This window comes from Mustela lutreola, chromosome 2 (assembly GCF_030435805.1).
Source record: "Mustela lutreola isolate mMusLut2 chromosome 2, mMusLut2.pri, whole genome shotgun sequence".
In the NCBI taxonomy this organism is placed as follows: domain Eukaryota; kingdom Metazoa; phylum Chordata; class Mammalia; order Carnivora; family Mustelidae; genus Mustela; species Mustela lutreola.
The window spans coordinates 220,974,037-220,994,919 of record NC_081291.1 but is presented as its reverse complement, the minus strand read 5'-3'; the positions used below and the strand labels follow the sequence as shown (position 1 = coordinate 220,994,919).

General features: G+C 53.3%; 1 protein-coding gene across 1 annotated transcript in view; it reads right to left on the bottom strand.

Moving 5' to 3' along the window:
* BACE2 (beta-secretase 2) overlaps nucleotides 1–20,883 on the bottom strand; it is an 85,148-nt gene that overhangs the window by 47,829 nt on the left and 16,436 nt on the right. The window contains exon 2 of the mRNA XM_059164762.1: nucleotides 1,370–1,458. Coding sequence (XP_059020745.1) covers nucleotides 1,370–1,458 — 89 coding nt within the window. The remainder of the gene's footprint in view (nucleotides 1–1,369; nucleotides 1,459–20,883) is intronic.

Here is a 20,883-nt window from a genome sequence, read left to right as displayed (position 1 = left end):
CGGGTGAACCACACAACGTCCAGCTGGCTTGAATTTTCAGGATGTAAAGGTCAGGAGCACGCACCACAGCTATTAGGAAAATCCTCCCATGGACTCCCCCGGAAGGAACTCATACACACAGGCACCCGGACAGATCCACCAGTCACAGAAAAACACAAGACCACACACACACACAGCTACAGATATACACAAACATATACACATTCACAAAGACACACCACCACACATACAGATATCGACATATACACAGATGTCTACACACAGAAATATGCACACAACCATATTTACATATGCAAATTAGCTACACATACACACTAATATAGATATACATGCAAATATACACATGATCATCTACAGACACAGGCATCTACATATACATAGATGTCTACACAGACACACAAATATACACACAACCATATACACATATGCAGATATCTACTCATATACCAATATACTTAAAGAGATATACAACGATACGCACATAAATACAAATATAAACAACCATATACACATACGCAGATATCTACCATATGTACAAACATATACCTACAGAGATATACAACCATACACACAAACACATGGATATACACACAACCATATACACATATGTAGATATCTATCCATATATACAATTATATACACATACACACAAATATACATATAACCAGATACACATATGCAGATATCTACTCATATACACAGATATATACAGAGATATACAACCATATGCACATACACACGAATATACACACAACCATATACACATATTAGATATCTATACATTTATACACAACCATATACACAGACACAGATATCTACAAATATACACAATCATATATGCATATACACAAATATACACACAACCATATACACAAATGTAAATATCTATATAAATACAGACACACAACCATACATATATGCATACACACAAATATACACACAACCATATACACAAATGTAAATATCTACACAAATACAGACACAACCATACATAAACAGATATCTATACATATACATAGATATATACTCATACACACAAACACATATGCAACCACAAACACATGCAAATACCTACACATACATACAAATATTTACATACACACATATACACAATACACAACTATGCACAGATGTCTACACAAATACACACACACAAATATGCACACAATCGTATATACCTCCACACAGATCTCTACACATACACAGGTACACACAACCATAGGCACAGACAGCTACACATACACACACATATACACAGACCCCCCCCTCAAAATGATCGAGCTTTGGCTTCTCCTGGTCCAGTGTATTCTCAAGCATGGGTGTGGTGCCCCGAAACCCGGCCGCGCCCAGCCACGCCCCCATCACTCACCTCTCCGCATCAAAGTACGAGTCTATGTAAGAGTGCGGGGCACCTGCCACGGCGAAGTTGCTGCTTCCAGTGTCAACGAGAATCTGCAGCTTTTATTTGCAAGGGGAAAAAATAGACACTATCAGGTTACTTGAATAAGGCAACACTGTTGAATAATTCTTTCAAAAAACGAAGCACCAAGAGCAATGTATTACTTGGAAAAGATCTGTATTGATTAGACATATATTTTTTAAAAGCTGCTTTGAGACTGAAATCTGAACATAGTCCGTTAAGAAGCTTACAGCAGGGAGGGGGATCCGTTTTGCCTTACAAGAAGCTCAATCCAGCAAAATAACGGAGATTTCCTTTTTAAGCCACTAGCACTCACGACGAGGCAGAGCCAGGTCCCCCCCCTGGGCTGCAGGTCAGCTCTGTCTCCCTGCCTTTCCAGTCTCCACGGAAGCCCTGATGGCGGTGGGGGAGGTGGGGTGGGGGGCGCTGCCCAGGATGCTCCCCCAGCCTCCTCCCAGCCCCCAGCCCCGGCAGCTGGCATTCCCTCAGCACTGCTACACAGCCCCCGGGACACCCATCACACGGGTCACTTCTTGGTTTTAACAACTTCAAATTTACATACGATAACAATGCGAGATCTTAGATTTTCTACTGGTGGGCTCTGACGTGGTACCCAAAGCAAGAGACAGGCATTTCTATTATCCCCCAAAGCTCACGTCCTGTGCCCTTTCCAGGCCACCCCTCCTGTTTCTCAGAAGCAGGTACTTTCTGAATCGAGCGCCAGGGACTGGACAGTCTATCGGAGTAACAATGTGGACAGGGTGAGGGGCCAGCCTCTGGCTTCTAACGGTCGTTCCCATAGACGTCACTCCGTGGATGTCTGTTTCCATTCTTTTTGGGTAGACACCTAGGGCTCCAACTTGATGGATCACAGAGCAAGTGTATTTTTAATACACCAAAGGAGAGATACCAAGTTACACTGCCTCAAGCGATGGGTCCCTTGTTCCTCTGGTTCATTTTCTTCATATCTGCCGCCAGTGTGGCATGCTGTTTTCCTGATGGTCATTCTAGTGAGTGTGGACAGGGACCTCCTGTGGCTTTGACCCGCTGCTCCCTGTGACCAGTGACCCCAAGCGGCCGCACTGTCTGAAGTGTTGCCCCGCTCCCACACCCAGTAAGCCACGTCGGGGGGGGGGGGTGGTTCAGCGCTCAGCCTCAGCCCAAGTCCAGATGCACACCCCACGGTACACACAAGGAAACGTTTCACAGAAGTAAACACGGAACAGGCAGATAAAATCCCAGGGGCTGGAAATCAAGTTTAAAAAGCCGTAGATGAGGAAATCCAGGTGGGCAAGTTTCTACCTAGAATTCTCTCAACACTCTGGTCAAATCCCCAGTTTTTGCCAAAGTCCGTGTTTTCAGTCCTTCTCTTACTTGACCACCCCCTCCCCACCCAGCAGGACGTCCCTTGGTCAGCCACTCTGTCCTTCTGGAAACTTCTGGAAATATAGTCTTCACTTGGATTCCAGGACATGGCACAGCCAGTGTTCCTCCAGCGTCTCTGCCTGCCCACCTCAGCCTCACTGCTGTTCCCACCAGTTGGCCCTGCAACCACCTCTGGGCACCACACACACGAGCCCTGTGGCAGCCTCACGAAGTCACCTGGCTTTCGGGGCCCTCCACCTGCCCGTGACGCCCTGTGTCTCCCGCCCAGGCTGCCCCTGAGTTCCAGGCCTTCCCTACTCAACGCCTGCACTTGGGACGTCCAACAGCTGTCCATTAGGGTTGAAGCATGTCCCCCAAGAAGACACACTAAAATCCTAACGCCCTGGGACCTGTGAATGTGGCTTGACTTGGAAATGGGGTCTTTGCAGATGTCATTGAGTTAAGGTGAGACCCCCTCATCCAACCGGACTGGTGTCCTTCATGAGGAAAACACCACGAGAAGACACAGACACACCAGGAGAAGGCCGTGTGACAGAGTCAGATGCAGGCCACGGTGCTCTGAAGACCGGCGGCCACCACCAGGACCAGGAGACGTAAGGACGGATTTTTCCCAGGGTCCCAGCGGGAGCTCGGCCCTGCAGCCCCCTTGACATCAGACTCCTGGCCTCTGGACTGTGAGAGGGGACATTTCTACTGTTAGACCACCGGGTCTGCCTGTCACCACGGCAACCCCAGGGAACAAACACTCCATCTCAAGCCTGCCATGTCCAGGATGGAACTCCCGGCACCCCCAGACCTGCTGCGTTCGCGGACGTTCCAATCCCCCAGCGGGGGCTCTACCACATTGGCTCAGGCCCAACAGCTTGGTGACACCGTCCGTGCTCCTCTCCCTCCTGCCCCAGGTCCAGCCCATCAGGAAAGTGCGGCGCCCCCTCCTCCAGGCTGAACTCACCGTCCACCCACTTCTCGCCATCTCTGCCCACGGCATGACCATCGCCTGCCTTGCCCAGCCGGGGTCCCTCCTTCCTCCCTGGGTCCACTCCACCCACCGGCCACCATGACCCTACAACAGCATACGCCAGAGCACGCCACTCCCCTGCCCTCCCTTGGCTCAACCTCCCAGTCCATGGTGCCCCGACTTTACTCCGCCTCGCCATGCTGACCGCAGAGCTGTTCCCTGGACAGTGCAGATGCTCGGAGGGGGGCCTCACCCCGCACCCCGCAACTGCATGGTCTGTGGCAATGTAGAAGGCCCTTGCAGGGTACCCGTGCTCTCTGCCTCCAGTGCCCCCGTCCGAGTGAATCCCAGCCCATGGGCACCCCCTCCCTCCACGCCCACGCTGCTCAGCACCTCCGGCGATAACAGCGGGCGGTGAACAGCATGTACAATGTGCCAGCGGCTCCTCACCGGGCTTCAGAGACACGAGCCTGTTTAACTCCCATGACAGCACCACCATGACCCCCACTTCACAGACGGGGCAATCAGGTGCTGGGGAGGGCCCTCCCCGGCCACGCCGGGGGCATGGCAGGGCTGGGGCTGACCCACGCTGCCTTCCTGCAAGCACCTTCTCTTAACTCACCTACCACTCCCCAGGCTGCAGGAGCCCCCTGCCCCCCCGCCGCCCCTGTCTGCCAGCGTGTGGGCCTTGGGCCGGGATCTGTGCCCTTTTGTTCTCTGCTCCGTCTGGGCCGGGTCCAGAGCAGACAGTGAGGTATCTGCTGGAGGAACCGCGAAATGAATTCTCAAAGCTAAGATCAAAGACGGTGACATCGCCCTTGCTAGGAGGACACTAGACACAAGGTAGGGTTGGTGTCCTTGAACCTGCAGTGTGTGGGCTCCAGAGGCCCGGTTCTGGGATGCCAGGCATCCAACGGCAAGCCTGGTGGCTGCTTCCCTGCTATACTGGGCGCACGGGCCTTCCCCTGCCGGGGGCCATGGAAATAGCAGGGAATCGTCCTGGGAGCCCCTGCCCTGGAGCTCTGGGCACAAGAAATGTGACATCACATCTCAAACCAGAGCCTACTCTGTGAGCTCCCAGGGTGCTCTTCTCGCCACTGAAGATCCTGTCCGCAGCACCTGCAGGGCAGCAGACGGATCTGGGGACTGACGAGATCCAAAACGCACTAAGCAGACACCTGGGTGGCTCAGTGGGTTAGGAGTCTGCCCAAGGCTCAGGCTCAGGTCATGATCCTGGGGTCCTGGGATCGAGTCTCACATCGAGCTCCCTGCTCAGTGGGGAAGCTCCTTCTCCCTCTGAACTCTCCCCCTCTTGTGCTCTCTCTCAAATATATAAAGTCTTGTTTTAAAAAATAAAACACACTAAATAACGAGATGATAAAAGCCACTTTAAGCGTCTTGACTTTAGGAAGAGACCTCTGTCTTCTGTCTGCATTTCCTAACACAGAGTCACTCAAAGGGGGCCAGAACCCCTCCCCTGCGGAGAGGTCTGGTATCTCAGACAGCACGCAGCTTGAATCAGAATGATCTGGTTCCCTGTTCAAACAGCTGATGCCCAGCAGCCCTGAGCTCCCAAACCACACGTGGCTCGGACTGCCTCTGAATTTCTCAGGAATGTGCAGAGGCACGCCAAGCGCGTCTGCACGTCTGCCAGCTTGATGGGAGAGATCCGGTGATGTGACGGGACCCTGTGCCTCCAGCTGTCCGAGCAGGCAAGCTGGGCAGACGAGCTCCGTGGGCAGGTCAGTTGCGCGGGCCAGGTAACATTCCACGAGATCGTTGATGGCGACCGGTTCAGCCTCCAGCACCTCTGGCTCCCAGAGAGGCCAGATCCCACTCCCACCCCCCGCTGGCCCATCCTGTGGGTTTTCCCAGAACCAGCTCATTAAGTCACTTAGGTGTGGTCCAAAGGGGCCGGCTCGGTGTCACAGAAGATGCCTTTATGAGTCCTCTCCCCAGGGGGAATTCCTGGGGTTTCAGGAGCCCCGCCAGGAACTGGAACAAGATCAGATAGAAATTTCTTATAAGTCACAGGACCACAAACAGCCAATGTAAAAGGGCAAGGATGGGACCTTTGCCCATCCCAGGAATGACGTTCCAAAATGCGCCTTGTCAGGCACCAGGACTTTCTGTCCCAACAGCAGACCCCAGGTCTGAAGGGACGTAAGCTCATCACGAGACCCTGTGTCCAGCCTTAAATAGCTCCTGGAGACAAGATGAACTTTTCTGAAGTTGCTTGGATGAAAGCGCAGAGGCAATGGAGAAGAAAAAGAAACGGGTCTCCTTCATGAGGCCAATCAGAGGATTCTGTGCCTTTAAAAGCAGACAGCGTCGCTCAGTGTACGTGTCAAGACACATCGATCACCCGGAAAATACAGAACCAAACCAAACACCAACTGTACGACAGTGAGGAATATCTTGTTGCTCATTAAAAGTCACAATCAAAGCTCTAGATGCTAACACGAGCATCCTTCTGCCCACGTCGGGAGAATGCGCCATCTCTGAGTGTTCTGGGGTCTCCAGGTGCCCAGCCCCCAGCAGCCACGTGCAGAAAGGCCGGCCACTGGGGCATCCCACATCTGCCCCAGAGGCTCCTGTGCAATACAGTGTGGTCACAAGGACACGAGACTACTGTCCTTGGCATAACGGCCCCAGTGACCAAGGCCTTTCTGGGTAGACATTCCCCCCACGGCCTCCGCATCATCCCAGAACCCAGAGCTTCACACACCCCCGCTCCTCCCTCTACCACGATGCACAACGCCCCCTTTGCAGAGGCCGGGGGCACAAAAGCAGAGAAAGTTGCACAGGAATACAGGCCGCATGAACTTACACACAGACAACTCCAAACCCTCCTGGCATTTGGTATGACCCTCTTTCCCAGCTAATAGGAGCAGGAGCCGGCTTGCAAGAAAATTCAGTTCAGAGGTGTGGCTCGGCAAAGCTGGCCACCCCAGTGCTTCCCAGAGCCTCCGATCTGGGGAGAGAAATTATCCCAAGAGATGAGGCAGCCCAAAGTCAGGCAAGGGACAGATGTCCAGGGTCAAGACCATGGGTTGCATTTCAGGTGCACAGCAAACAAGCCAGCACCTTCTTCCGTGGGCTGGTGTTAAAAGCAGCCACCAAGTGTGTTGATTTCCGGCTAAGCCACGCCTCCCCTCAGAAAGGGGTGTCGACCACAGAGAAAGAAGCTCCGTGCCCTGGCCCTATACACATCCCCCCACGCACTCTGAAAGGACCGAGCCTCCAAGGCTCTGGGTGCGGCCGCTTCTTAGCCTGACTGCACGCACCTGCATGGTCCTCCTCAGCATCCTTCATCCTGAACTTCCAGAATTGCCTCCTGCTTCCTTGGGTTCAAGTCCACACACATGATGGTCTAACCCCAGAGCACGTCCCTCGGCCCCTTCGAGGGACACTGAAGATGCACGCACAGTCTCTCAACCTTGCCTCACCCAAACACCTCTCTCCACCCAAACACAACTGCAAACGACTTAGAAGTGCTGAAGAAAGACGGCCCCTGCCTTCTACCAGGGTGCAGACATGCCGGCCGCCCAGAGGGGCGAGACCCCTTGCCTCCCTACGCCGGGGGATCTCGTGCTCTGTTTCTTTTAGAAAACAGCAACGTGTGACACAAGCAGCTAGGGCCTGTGTTCCAGGGGCCGCTGGGCTTCGCTGCTCTGACCCTGGGCCAGCACACAGCCCTCCGGAGGGAAAGCAGCAGATACGGGCCCTGCAGAGCTAGGCACCCCGCAGGGAGGACCGAAATGTCCACAGGCCCGTCCTCAAGAGCTGCCTGTGGTCCAGGTCGAGTGGCCCAGGAAGGTCCAGGAAGGCAGGAGTTAATGGGACAAATTTTTGGTCGCTTCTCAGAATCAGCAAAAACCCAACACACTCCCGAGAGCTCCTGCCCTTGGCCCCGTGACAGGCAGGCGTCAGGAGTTCGCTCGTGTCTGGATCCCTCACCCCCTTTCCCCTCTCCGTCTGCTCTGGGCTTCTGTCCAGGCTCCAGGCCGGCGAGGCTCCCCGGTGACCTCGCAGGTCTCTGCCTGCTCAGGAGACTGTACACACCGGCCAACACTGACCAGTCCTCCTGGAAGCTTCAGAAACACCACCTTCCTCCTTTTTCCCCGCCACCCCCCCAATGCTCATCGCCCCCCCAGATATAGCCCCCTTCTCATCGCTCCTGCCGATACGGCCCCTCTTCTCATCACCTCTGCAGATACGCCCCCTCCCTTCTCACTCAGCTCCTCTACAGATAGAGATACCTCCTTCCTCCAGGCTCTTGGAAACATCTTATGCATCATTCCTGGGAATTCTGTGTCCCCAGCCCATGGTGCACCATTTTCACATTGGATGGAGTCCAACAGTCTTTTTCAGGGGACACCCCCCAGCAAGGGGGCCCTGCAGGAGGGCAGGCCCTGGTGTGGTTCCACTCTTCATTCACAGCACCTTGGACAGCGCCCAGGGCACAGTAGGTGCTCAATAAACCAATAGTTGTGGACAATACAAGTGGGGGACAGACCAGCTTTCACTGAGTGGACACTAAGTAGCAGATCTGAGTATTCTGGGCCAAAGGAATGTGTTTATGCAGTATAAAACAAGGCTGTGCTTATACCTACAAATTATACACAGAAGATCAAGAAGGCAAAAAAGATCTTAGACCATCTGCTCTAGAAGTCACAAGATGATGTGTGAAAATCCTACTACCCCCAAAGCCAACGCTTCCCTCTTAGACGTGTACCTCTTCAGCAGTACCCTCCAGGGCCCTCAGTCCCACCCAGGCCTGCAACAACACCACTCTACAAATTAATCCTGAAACAATCCTGATAACCATTGGTGCACCCTTCTGCACCTGTTACCGGTGGGTGGGAACTGGATCGGTCTGGAACATGAACAGGCAGTCCATCTGCACGTCAGAGAGCTGCTTCTCCACTTTGCTGAGCAGAGACAGAGCCTGGGATCAAGGCACACCCCACTGCTCACAGACCTGTATCTGCGCGGAGTCCTTCTGCTTGTGCCTAGCTGCTCCCTGACCTACAAGGTGGGTGATGGAGTGCTCCCACAGGGCGCTTGTGAGAGGCAAACACAGTCAGGTGCCTTACCTGCGCCCCCGGTATAGGCTCTCAGGGGGTGAGCCATAACTCTTGGTGCCAAAACCACGTGCAGATCTCAGAGGGAGAGAGAAGACTGAGGTCAGTCCTCGGCAGCCACCAACATGACCTCCGTGACATCCATGGGACCTCTGGCCAAGGGCTGGTTCTGTGACTCTGGCAGTTTCTTCGGAATGTTCCCTTTAGGCCTCCCTTGGGGGCGGCCAGGCTTTATTCTCATGCCCTGCCTTGCCTGACACAGCTCACTCATGTTTAAAATGGCACATTTTGTGGGGTCTGCTTTTCCTCATTTTGCTTCTGGTGGTCTGGGTCTTTCCTGGACGCCTACCTCTCCCAATGGCATACCATACTCAAGGAGCACGTAAGGTGCCAGAGGGCCAAACACATTTTCCGGTCTCTTTTCCATGGCACCCATTCATGATTGCAACGAACAGGCATTTGCTCCTCACATGACCCAAGGAGGGAAAGACACACATGAGCCAACACCTGGGAGGAGAAACAAGGGCACACCTGCCGAGAATCTGGAAGAAACGGGAGGCTGTTCCAGAGGTCAAACTCCTGATACCCATGAGCAAAGTACTGAGGTCTTCTGGAGATGGCGAGGGCGGGCCAACCTCACGTCCTGGCTATTCTACCAAAGAACCACACACATCTCTCTTTAATACCCAAGGATAACCAAAGTTGGATGCAAGATGAGGTTCTGGTGCCCTCCCATATGCCCTAGGACTTAGTCCAGCTCCCGGTTACTCTGAAGTCAACAGCCTCCAGCATTCAGGGCAGGCCTGCGATGCCAGGGCAGAAACACTCCTGGGAGCGCCCTCCGCCCAAAATACACAATCGCTCATGGATAAAGACCTCCACCTGCTGGCTCCTCCTCCTACTCTGCTGCCTTGGCAGCAACAGGCTCCTTCCTGCACCCCCCCACCTTGTCCCCCACTAGTGGCTCAGGCCAGGGAGAACCTAGGGGAGGTGGACTTCTGCAAACCTTGCCTCATGCACCCCAAACCCCAAATATCCTCCAACTCAGAGAACCTAATTGCAACAAAACCAGTGTGGCCAGGAAAGCGGAGAGCCTCGCAGGGCTCTGAAACATCGGTCCGTCCCGCCGCTGGTGGAAACTGACACGTGGACCCTGCTGTTCTGTCTCCCCACGTCTGTCCCTCCTCTGCCTTCTGAGGATGCCCGGGGCTGTCCCCTCCCAGAGAGCCATTTGCTTATCTCCGCAATAAGGTAAGAGGTTGCATTAAAGAGAAGAAATGAGTTAGGCGCCTCGTTAGCGATTAGCAGCTGGACATTTCTCAGATATCACTGTCTCTTTTTCAGCAGGTTAATAGATAGGAAAATTAGCAGCTAATTTAAATAATGGCTCATTGAGCACAACGATCCCTAATTACATTAGCAGCCCATCTGCGGGAGCCGGCACGTGGGGCCCCCCCGGGCGGCAGCAAGGGCGCTCTCTGGCCCAGCTACAGGGCTGTCTACCCACAGCCCTAACACGGGATAACATCTTGTTAATCAGGTTCATTCCCGCTTCAATTCCGGAGAGGAATCTCATTTACTTAAACACGTCTGTTTGAAGGAAGCAAGAGTAACCGCTGCACGCCATTTCTCCACAATCTACAATTAAGGGTGTTTTCTAAAGAAAGAGGAAAAATCACTTTCAAAAGGCTGCACTTCACACAAACAGATGTTAACAGAACTTGGCTAAGAGGAGCTTGATCACGCAATTTATTCAGGCCCCCGAGCATGCACACTAGTGCTTTAAGATTCTGATGGGGCTCCTCCTGGAGAAACACATGTCAAGAGCCACGTGGATTCCCTCAGCTCCTTTTGGGGACGCCAGCGCTGCCACAAGTGATGGCACGGTGGAAGGTGTCCACAAATGCTCAGGGCTTGGCCGTTAATTCTGGTGGTGGAGGTGGAGAGAGTCAAGTCTGGGGAGGAGGAGGGTTGATGTGGAGGTCACTGTTTTAGGAATCAAAGAGTCATGCATCCCCAAACACAGGAGTTCCTGCTCCCTCGGGGGTGAACAGCCATCCCTGGGGTGGTGGGATGCCGGCACGGGGTGGTCCCTGAGTTTTGAAGCTTTCCAGACAACCTGTCCCTGTTAGGAAGACCAGAAAGGCGAGGAATGGGGGGAGATTTACGGCACCCCAGAGCCCGGACTGCTGAAACGTGCTGGCAACTATGTCCACTTACAGGACGCTGGCCTTAAGTTCACTGTACCTGTGGCCCCAGGACACACGCAGCACCTTCTCTAAGGCAAAGCCATAGGATGGAACAGTGGCTTCAGGGTCTGCTAGACCCCAATCTGAGCCCTGGCTTGTCCCCCTCCCAGCTGGCTATGGAACCTCAGGCCAATGTCACATCCTCCCTGTGTGCTGGCATCACTGCCATCCACCTGTCAGGTGGGGTGATCGAGAGTGCTGTTCTGAGGGGCACAGGGGGGAGCTTATGGGGGTCGCGGCCAGACAAGTGCTTGGCACACCGGGAGGTTTTAGCTTCTCAGAGGGGGTGGTGTGACTCTGTTTCTCCTTTTGGTTCAGGACCAACTTTCAGCACCAAGCAGAACAGGACTCGCATCCAATTACCCACAAGACTTTCACTCGGTCCCTGCTTGGCCGCTAGTGCAGACCTGGAGCAGAGGTGGCATAGTGAGCTCCAGAACTCCACAGCGTCCTCAGCAGTCCCAAGGGTCACGGCGCTGGTCCCTGCAGCAGGCGGGGCCCACACGGACGTGACCACCTGCTGAAACACCGGGGGCGGGGTGACCCGTGTGTCAGGGGCACCCACACTCAGCTCAGACTCGAAGTCCAGGGCCACCAAGGTTTGCACTCTGTCCTCTGGAAGCCCGAGATCCCCCACTCTCTTCCTCGGGAGCACCCCCAGCGGCTTCAGGTCAGCAGCTCTGAGCAAAGGGCCCAGTCAAGTTTTGCTGCATAAGTGAGCAGGACCCTCCTGCGCCCAGAAATGGGAGCCAGTTAGCTCCCGCTCTCTGGATGGTTTTTGGAGGGTCTGATGCCCTCCCTGGGGTCTCAGGACGCAGTGACTCCTGGCTTCTCCCCCATGGCCCCTCTAATGGTTGGGTCTTACTCTCCGGGGCCACTGTGGCATGGACAGAGACTGGGTGCCATGGGGGGGTGGGTGGGAGGGGTGTGGCAGTACCCCCAGTGCCAACGCCCCATTCTCCAGCCCTGTCCTCCTGCTGTCCATGCTGAGCAAAAGTGACACTATTCGGGACCTCTCCTGGCGAATGGTTTCATTCTGTTCTCCCAGCCAGCCCCTGGGAGCGCAGGAGAACAGCAGAGAAACGGGTCTTCCCACTGATGGGAAGCCCACGAGCCCCGCCCCTGCCCCCAGAAAGCAAGAGAGTCCTCTAAGCACCTGGGATTTTAAAGACCCTCTTTGCGCTGTGGAAGGCGGAGGTAAACCTGTGGGCACGGCCCAGAGCCTCCAGTGGGGCAGGCCAAGCTGCCCAGCTGCGGGAGAGGTCACCTGTCTCCCCCCACCCCCCAAGGTCACGCCCTTCCTAGGGACAGCCACAGGTAAAAACTGCGTTATAGTGGCTGATAAAGGCCTGGTCCATTTCTGCCCAAGCCGGGTCCACTCGCAGGTCCTTCTAGCTCCTGCGTGCCCTGGGGGGCAGGAGAGGCTGTCCCGGGCTTCATCACAGCCTGACCCCCCTTCCCTCTGCCCATTCCTGCTTCCTCCGCCCCTTTCACGGCCACAGGCACCCCCCAGCTACACTCTGCTGAGAGCCTGTTCCCCCAAACCCAGCCCACAACACCCGTCTCAGCTGAACAAATTCTCCGTGACTATCTCTCCAAGTGCTTCCCTCCGCACAGAACCTCAGCAGATGCCTAAGCCTGGTTTCCCAAGAAGGGGTCTGAGCCCATCTTCCAAAGCAGACTGACTGGATGTCCCCCCGCCCCACATGTCAGAGGCCCCGGGCCCACCGTGAGGCAGTAAGAGCTGGTCTCTACTTTGCTACAATCGGCTAAACAGTCATCTCTTGACCTCAGTGTGGTCATCTATAAAATGGATGCATAATTTCAGCCTTTAAAATCACTGTGTCTGGGGCACCTGGGTGGCTCAGTAGGTTAAGCCTCTGCCTTCGGCTCAGGTCATGGTCTCAGGGTCCTGGGATCATGCCCCGCATTGGGCTCTCTGTTCAGCGGGGAGCCTGCTTCCCTGCACCCCCTGCCTGCCTCTCTGCCTACTTGTGATCTCTGTCTGTCAAATGTATAAATAAAATTTTAATAAATAAATAAATAAATAAATAAGTAAAATAAAATAAAATAAAATCACCGTGTCTAAGTTTAGCTGTTGCTCTTAGAATTCAGACAAGGAAGAGGCACCTGGTGGCTCAGTCGGTCCAGCATCTGACTGTTGGTTAAGTGTCGGACTCTTGGGTATGGCTCAGGTCATGATCTCAGGGTCGCGAGCCCGAGACCTGTGTCAGGATCTATACTCAGCATGGAGTCTGCTTGAGATTCTCACTCTGCCCCTCTCCCCATCCCTGCTGGCAGTTTCTTTCTCTCTCAAATAAATCTTAAGAAAAAAAAAAAAAAGAATTCAGACAAGGGAGGCCATTTGGAACGTGGGTCTCCCCCAGTGTGCAGGGACACCTATGGGGCCGGGCAGACAGAGGGTCAGCGCCCCCGCAGCCCAGACGGGGCTTCAGCCTCCCAGGTCCAAGACCAGTTGCTTTTCCCTGCACAGCAACAGCATCAGGGCATGCTTGGAAAGAAGACAGCAGAACCCTCTTAACCCACCGCCCTCATGGAGCGGTGTCTGTGGTACACATCCTTGTACAGGAACACAGACCACTAGGCGTGCCTCACTTGGCCCTCGAAGGCTCCACCTGTGCTTTTGGCTGCAGAGACCCAAGACAACATCCACATGCAGGTCCCTGGGGTGGTCCCACATCCAGGGCCGCCCTGACTGGGGACCAGCAGAGCCACGGTCTGGATCAGGAGCCAGGTCACCACTGGGCTCACAGCTGCTGGCGTCACACCTGAAGAAGGAGAGGGCTGTTGGCCAAGAGGCTGCATGTGGTGGCCTATCTCCAGGGATCCAAACTGTCCACGAGTCTGGTTCTCTGCCCCATGAAAAGCAAAGCCAAGCACCGATAGTGGAGCAGCCAGAAGCAGCCTGACATCCACCAAGCTTCTAGAAGAAGAACTGGAAGCCACACTGCTTGTTTGTAAAGGAGTATTCAGTGACAGGTGGCCTGGATGCTTCTGTCTGCCTGCTCAGCCGCTCCCTCTGTGTAGGCGAACTCGGGAGGGGGCTAGGAAGTGGAAAAAGAGCACAAAGGGCCCCTTTCCTAGGAGATGTCCCAGCCAAGGGGGACCTCCCAGACTGGAGTTTCTCTTGGCCTCTGGGTTTATGTAATCCACCTGCTGGCGGGAAGCAATCCCACAGAAGGAGGAATGAAGGTGGATATTTAAAGAGTCCCATGTAAGAGTCCCATGGAGACACAAGGCTCGACCTCATTCACTGAAGCCACGGAAAATAATGACCCTCTTTACCATGGAAAAGAACATTCACACTAAAAATGCTTTATTTTTTAATTTTCATTTAAAAATTTATTTAAGGAGGGAGAGGGAGAAAGAGAATCTCTTGCAGACTCCACTGAGCACAGAGCCTGACCTGGGGCTCCATCCCACGACTCTGATCACAATCAGAGCCAAAACCAAGAGTCAGACGCTTAACCCACTGAGCCACCAGGCGCCCCAAACAATGCTTTTTAAAATAAAGTACAAAAGCAGATTTGTCCCTATTTGGGTGACTGTGGAGGGAGGGAAACTTCTATTTCCAGAGAGCAAGGTGGCCTCTTCCTTCCCAAAGACACAACTTTGTTGTCCCCAAAACCCATTATAGGTTTCCAGGGATCTTAGGAGACATCGTTTTAGCTAAAACTCAGCTCTTTCGCACAATTGCCAATGGAGTTTAAGCAGGTTCTCATCAAAGGTGTGATAGCCTGACTCTCGAGGTATTTCCAGAGGTTCACTAAACGCTCCCTTTTGCTCAAGAGTTGTTAACCGCAATTGAATTCAAAGCTATTTACGATCTATCAGAAAAGAGACAGGAGATAAACTTCACCCAGGTCCCACATGCAAATATCATCAGTTTTCAGTCAACGTTTAAAAAAAAAAAAAAAGGAAAGACATGGTGTATATGCACTGTCTGCATCACTGTCTGCATCAAGCCAAGACTGTCAACTTACGGTTATCACCCAGTGGTTATTTTTTGCTATTATTCTCAGCAATAAGATACATTTTTTTAATCGTGGTGAAATACACAGAAAATCTGCTGTCTTAACCATGTTTAAGTATCCAGGTCAGTCCTGCGCGGCCATTGCCACTGCCCACCTCCAAAACACGTCCATCTTCCCCAAATTGAAACTCCCACGGAAGTTCCCACGGGACACTGACTCCTCCTTCCTCCGCCAGCCCCGCCCTCGGCCCACCTCCTTTCTGAGTCTATGATTCTGACTACTCCAGTGGAATCGACACATTGTTTCTCTTCTTGCGTCTGGTATATTTCACTGAGCACAAGGTCCTCAAGGTCATCCCTGTTGTAGCAGGTGTCAGAAGGTCCTTCCTTCTTAGGGCTGAATAATAATCCCCCCCACAGAGACATCAGGTTCCGTTTGTCCATTCATCCATCAACAGACATTTGTGCTGTTTCCACCTTTTGGCTGAATAAGGCTACTAAGGACACAGGTGTACACGTGGCTCTTCGAAATTCTGCTTCAAGGTTTTGGGGAAGATTATTTTTTTCAATAGATATTTTGTGAGCAGCTACCATGTGCTCAGGGAACGACGACCGAGTGCCCCTTCCAGATTTTACCACCGAATATTGAGACCAAAAAAAAAAAAAAGCTTTTCTCTCTTCTGATGGTCTTCAGTCTCTGTTGACTATGGGGCTGGCGAAGAATGAAACACTAGTAACGAGAGATTAATTATTTGAGGCTTATCCACTGAATTTCAAGTTTAATTTCTAACCCCTTACTCTGCCAATCAATACACTTCAGAAAAAAACAACTCCCTCTGTTTTGTGATGCTATCAGTCTAGGTACAGGAATCCGTTTCAATACCGTGTGAAATACAGAAGAATTAGCACAGGGACACGAACTGCCGATCACACGACCCGTAACTGTCCAAATACTGTACTAGATTTTAAACTGATCAGCCAAATGGGCCTGCCAGGTTAGCTGCTCATGGTTTATTTTATGAAACTACCCACGGTACCACCATCATGGGCTCTGAAAGCAGAGAGCATGACTTAAATCCTAAGGGTCACACAGGTATGAACACCTTCCAGCGACATGGATAATGACTCACGAGTGAGGACCCAAGAATCCTCAGTTCGGCTCACTGCGGGACGAGAGGCAGCCCCTTCCAGTGACCTCTGCTTACAATCTCAAGTGTTGTCTCCATTTTGCATTCTCCTTGCATGCTTTCTGATCGGCCCAAACCTGGAAGGAGTCACACCGAAAGGGCATTGTGTTGGGGTTTGCCAGCCTTTGCTAATTTCAGGCTGGCCATTTAAGAAAACGATTACTTCTATGTGGTTTGTGAAAAGCTTTGATGGTTTTTTTTCTCGTTAAACCCATGAGGGGGAAAAATGTTTTAATAGGCATATGGTGATCAAAGAGATCATTCTCTGCTAAAAAGATTTTTTAAAGCCCTTCCAAGTAAATTCCTCTCAGGAAAGACATTACATCTCCGTCTCCATTGATCTCCACATTTTTATGATGTCCAGATATTTTGAAAGAATACTAACCCAAAGGAGAAATGACGAATGCACCCCTCTTGTTTCTGCGCCAGCGAAACACAGACTTTTTCTAAGTAGGGTATAGAACAGCCACACAGAAACCTTCCAGAACATTCTAAAAATGGGAAACATTAAGACTTGGCTAGAAAGAGTACAACGTATTAACCCTGGCGAGATCTCCAACACACACGTGAGAGCGCTTCTGTACCACCGTTGAGTGCCCCTGGTGCACCAAATCCCCCCCCCACTTCTCCCTGGAACCCACGGGGACCACTCTCTCTGCCTCCTGCGCCAAGGCCAACCACTAGGCTTCCTGTCCCTCGGCCATCGTGGGATTTGGGCGTGTTCCTAACTCTCTGCTTCCCCTGGCTCTGGGACGCCCCCACCTTCCAGTTCCCACCCCATCTCCCTGCTGCTCCTTCTCAGGGCCCTCAGCTGATTCCGCCTCACCTCCCCAGTCCCCAAGTTTTGGGGTGTCTCCAGGGCCCGTCCTTGGGCCTCACCTGTCTCCACGCGGGAGACTGCACCTCATCTCACAGCTTCACACACTGCTCTGTGGTCGACACTCAGGTTTACGTCTCAGTCAGGGACCCCTTGTCTGAACACCACCTGCCAATTCAGCCGCTCCGGGACCACCCACCTTGCCGCATAGAAGGCGTCTCACTTTGGCATTTCCAAAAACCAATCTCCTCATTTTACCTTCTTGACCACATAGCTCTCAGCGAGAGCAAAGCCCCCCTTCCCACTGGACTCTCCCCGCCTCTCCCGCAGCTTGGCCCCCCGCACTCCAACCGGAGCCTCCTTGGGCCTCCTCCATCACGGAAACACACACCATTCTCAGGGCCGAGTCCTGGCTGTTCCCTGGGCCTGAACACCTGTCCCCACGGACCGCACTCCCTCCCTCCAGTGCTGCCTCCTGGAAGACCCCTGCCCTGAGCCACTCTACAGAACACAGTCCCACTTCCTTACTCCCCACGCGCCTTTGTCTGTGCTGTAACCCCCCTTCCAGACAGCAGCATATTGACTGGATGTGTCTTTCTCGTCCCACTCAACGTCGATCCGAGCGGGCCGGATGGGATGTCTGTGTGGCTCACGGCTGCACACTTTTACCCAGAACAGGACCAGGCGAGTAGATACACACATCATTTACCTGCTGGACGTGGTCAGTCACCTGTGACTTAGAGTAACTGCCTTACAGCACAGGACCCACCCTCGGACACGAGGCTAGATTTTATCAGGGGGTGTGGAAGCAGAAGACTTGAAATGAATCTGAGGGGTCACCATTGTGTCCACTGGGATCACTTCAGCAGCTCCTGCAGGTCAGCTCCAAACCAGAGAACAGAAACTGGAATCCACACCTTTAACAGGGTCCCCGGGGACCTGACATCCGCGGGAACGGGAACCACAGACGCAGTCCAACCCCTTTAATGAGGTACCACCACCCAGAACCACCCAGAAAGCTGCAGACATTTCCACCAAACTCCCCAGCGAGGGGGACGCTCATTACCCGATGTCCTAACTTGTAACAAGTCTAGGGCGTCTGTTTTGGCCCTTTCTTCCTTTCACAGTTTAGTTCAACAACTATTTATTGAGGATGGATTCAGTGCTGGTCCTCACGGAGCTTCCGGGAGGCTGAAGGGCTCACAGCCCCCACCGCTTCCCAGCAGAGCCACGGCGCAGCCTGTGGATTATCTGAAGTGAGTGAGCCCTCCCAGGGCCCCCAGGACCCCTCCTCTGGGGCCGGCACATGGGATGCGCGTCTCCCTGGAGGCCTCCAAGGCTTGGTCGCGTGATGGGACTTGCTACCCCTTCGTCATCACGGCGCCTGCCCAGCGCCCCCATGTAAAGTCAATATCCAGCCTTCATTCAGCACCTTGCAACCATCCGCTAACCAGACATCTAGTTATCGTGCTCGCTGATTAGCGCAGCCGCCAAGCACGGACGACAGGAGAATTCACGACGTGTCCCATGTTTTCCACACAGAATGGATTAAGAGTGCAGTGGTCAGAGCTCTGAGTAACGCAAGAAACCGCTGAATTACAATAGTGTACACCTGAAACCAGTAGAACGCTGCCGGTTAACTAGGCTTTAACTAATTTAGGTAATAAAAAAAATCTCATTCTCTATTTCCATACAAGGCAACTAAACTCTGGTCCCACGACACACACACACACAACACTGGGCGACCGTCCCCTCTGCCACGGGTCACGAGGACCTGTGAAAACAATTCACAGTAGAAACCGTCTTCCATGACTTCACAGTTCCTGAAGACAGCAAAAACCACAGAAAAGCCAACATCAAAATTCGGCTTTGTACTTGGTAAAGACTCTCAGCCTTTCCCGTTCACACCGCCCCGTCCCGTCAGGGCCTGTCGCTGACAGCAGCCACCTCAACTTTTTAAATAATTTTTTTTTTTTAAGATTCTATTTATTTGAGAGGCAGCAAGAGTGAGAAAGCACAAGTGGGGGAGGGGCAGAGGGAGAGAGAGAAGCAGGTTCCCCGCAGGGAGCCCGACTCGGGGCTCGATCCCAGGCCCCCCGGATCATGATTGGAGCCGAAGGCAGACGCTGAACTGACTGAGCCACCCAGACGCCCCTCAAACAGTCAACTCTGAGTTTTGTTTTTTTGTTTTTATTTATTTATTTATTTATTTGACAGACAAAGATCACAAGTAGGCAGAGAGGCAGGCAGAAAGAGAGACAGGAAGTGAAGCAGGCTCCCCACCAAGCAGAGAGCCCGATGTGGGGCTAGATCCCAGGACCCTGGGATCATGACCTGAGCTGAAGGCAGAGGCTTCAACCCACTGAGCCACTCAGGCGCCCCTCAACTCTGAGTTTTAATTACTGTCAGTGATCCTACAGAATGCTGGGCTTGCTCGCCTGCAAAGTCCTGACAACTGCTGATTACTGCTGGAAACTGCTGAAACGGACGCCGACTTTCTCTCCTTTCCAGGAGGGCCTGCAGCTGCGGCCAGACCCATTGAGCACTCGCCCTCGGCGCGGCCACTCCCCTCGGGGCTCCCGGACCGAACAGACATCGGAGTCGGCTGCTCTCTAGTCTCCGCTCCCCGGAGGAAGCTGCCGGGTCTGAGATCGATGAACCACTGAGACGGGGGCGAGACGGTGAGAGCCCAGGCGGAGAGCCTCCTGCGCGCAGGGCCCGGTGTCGGACCAACCCTGCCCATCCTTTCCGTCTCAAGTGCGCAGGAAGGCCGGCAGCGGCCGGCCCTGGCCTTGGCGTTGCTGGCTACAAAAGCAGTCGTCATTTTCTCACGGCCCCGAATGTCACGGTTTTGCCCCAAGTGCATGTGTCTTGATTTGAGAAAAATAAATAAGCGTAACCCCATGAAACGTGCTTCCCTTCCGTCCAGCGAGTGCTAAGAGCAGCGGCTGTGGGCACGCGGCCTTCACTTACTCAGGAACCAGGACTTCACAAGACAGGTGTGTTATGGTCCAGAACATAGAGCCAGGTGTCACCTTACAGCAAAGGGACCATTCTGTCACGGAAGGCCCAGTCCGTGCTCCTTCCTGCTAGCATGACCAGGCCTGGTGAGCAACGGCAGGGTGGGAAAAGCCGGGGGGACCTCCAGGGGACCCCATGCACTAGGACCCCACCATGAACCAGGAGGGAGGCTGTGTTAGTTGGCTCAGCCTGGGTCTGAACAGAAATTCATCCTCTTGACAGCTCTGAGGCTGGAAATCCAACATCAAGTTGGGGGCTAGTTTCCTCTGAAGCCTCTCTCCTTCGTGTGTCGAGGGCCGTCCACCTGCTGCCTCTCCACGAGGCCATTCCCCTGCGCACACACGCCCTGCCACCTGTGTGTGCAAACCTCTTCTAAGAAGGACACTGGGCAGACAGGAGGAGGGTCTGATAGCCTCACCCTAATGTAGTCGCCTTTGAAAGGCCCCATCTCCAAATACAGTCCCGGTCTGACATAGTGGGGGTTAGGACATCGACTATTATTTGGGCAACGGTGGAGACAGATGGGACAAACACTCTGACTACAGACCGACTCGAGCCCAAATTTAAAGTTCCAAAAATTTACCTTTTTAAAAAACAAAAAACAAAAACACACACAGCCTAACCTGGGGCTCAAACTCACGACCCTGAGATCAAGAGCTGCATGCTTCATGGCCTGAGCCAGCCGGGAGCCCCTGAAGTGCCAGAGACTTGGACAGACTCCTGAAGTAGGAAGGTGCCGGGCTGTCATTACCGGCTGTGCGAAG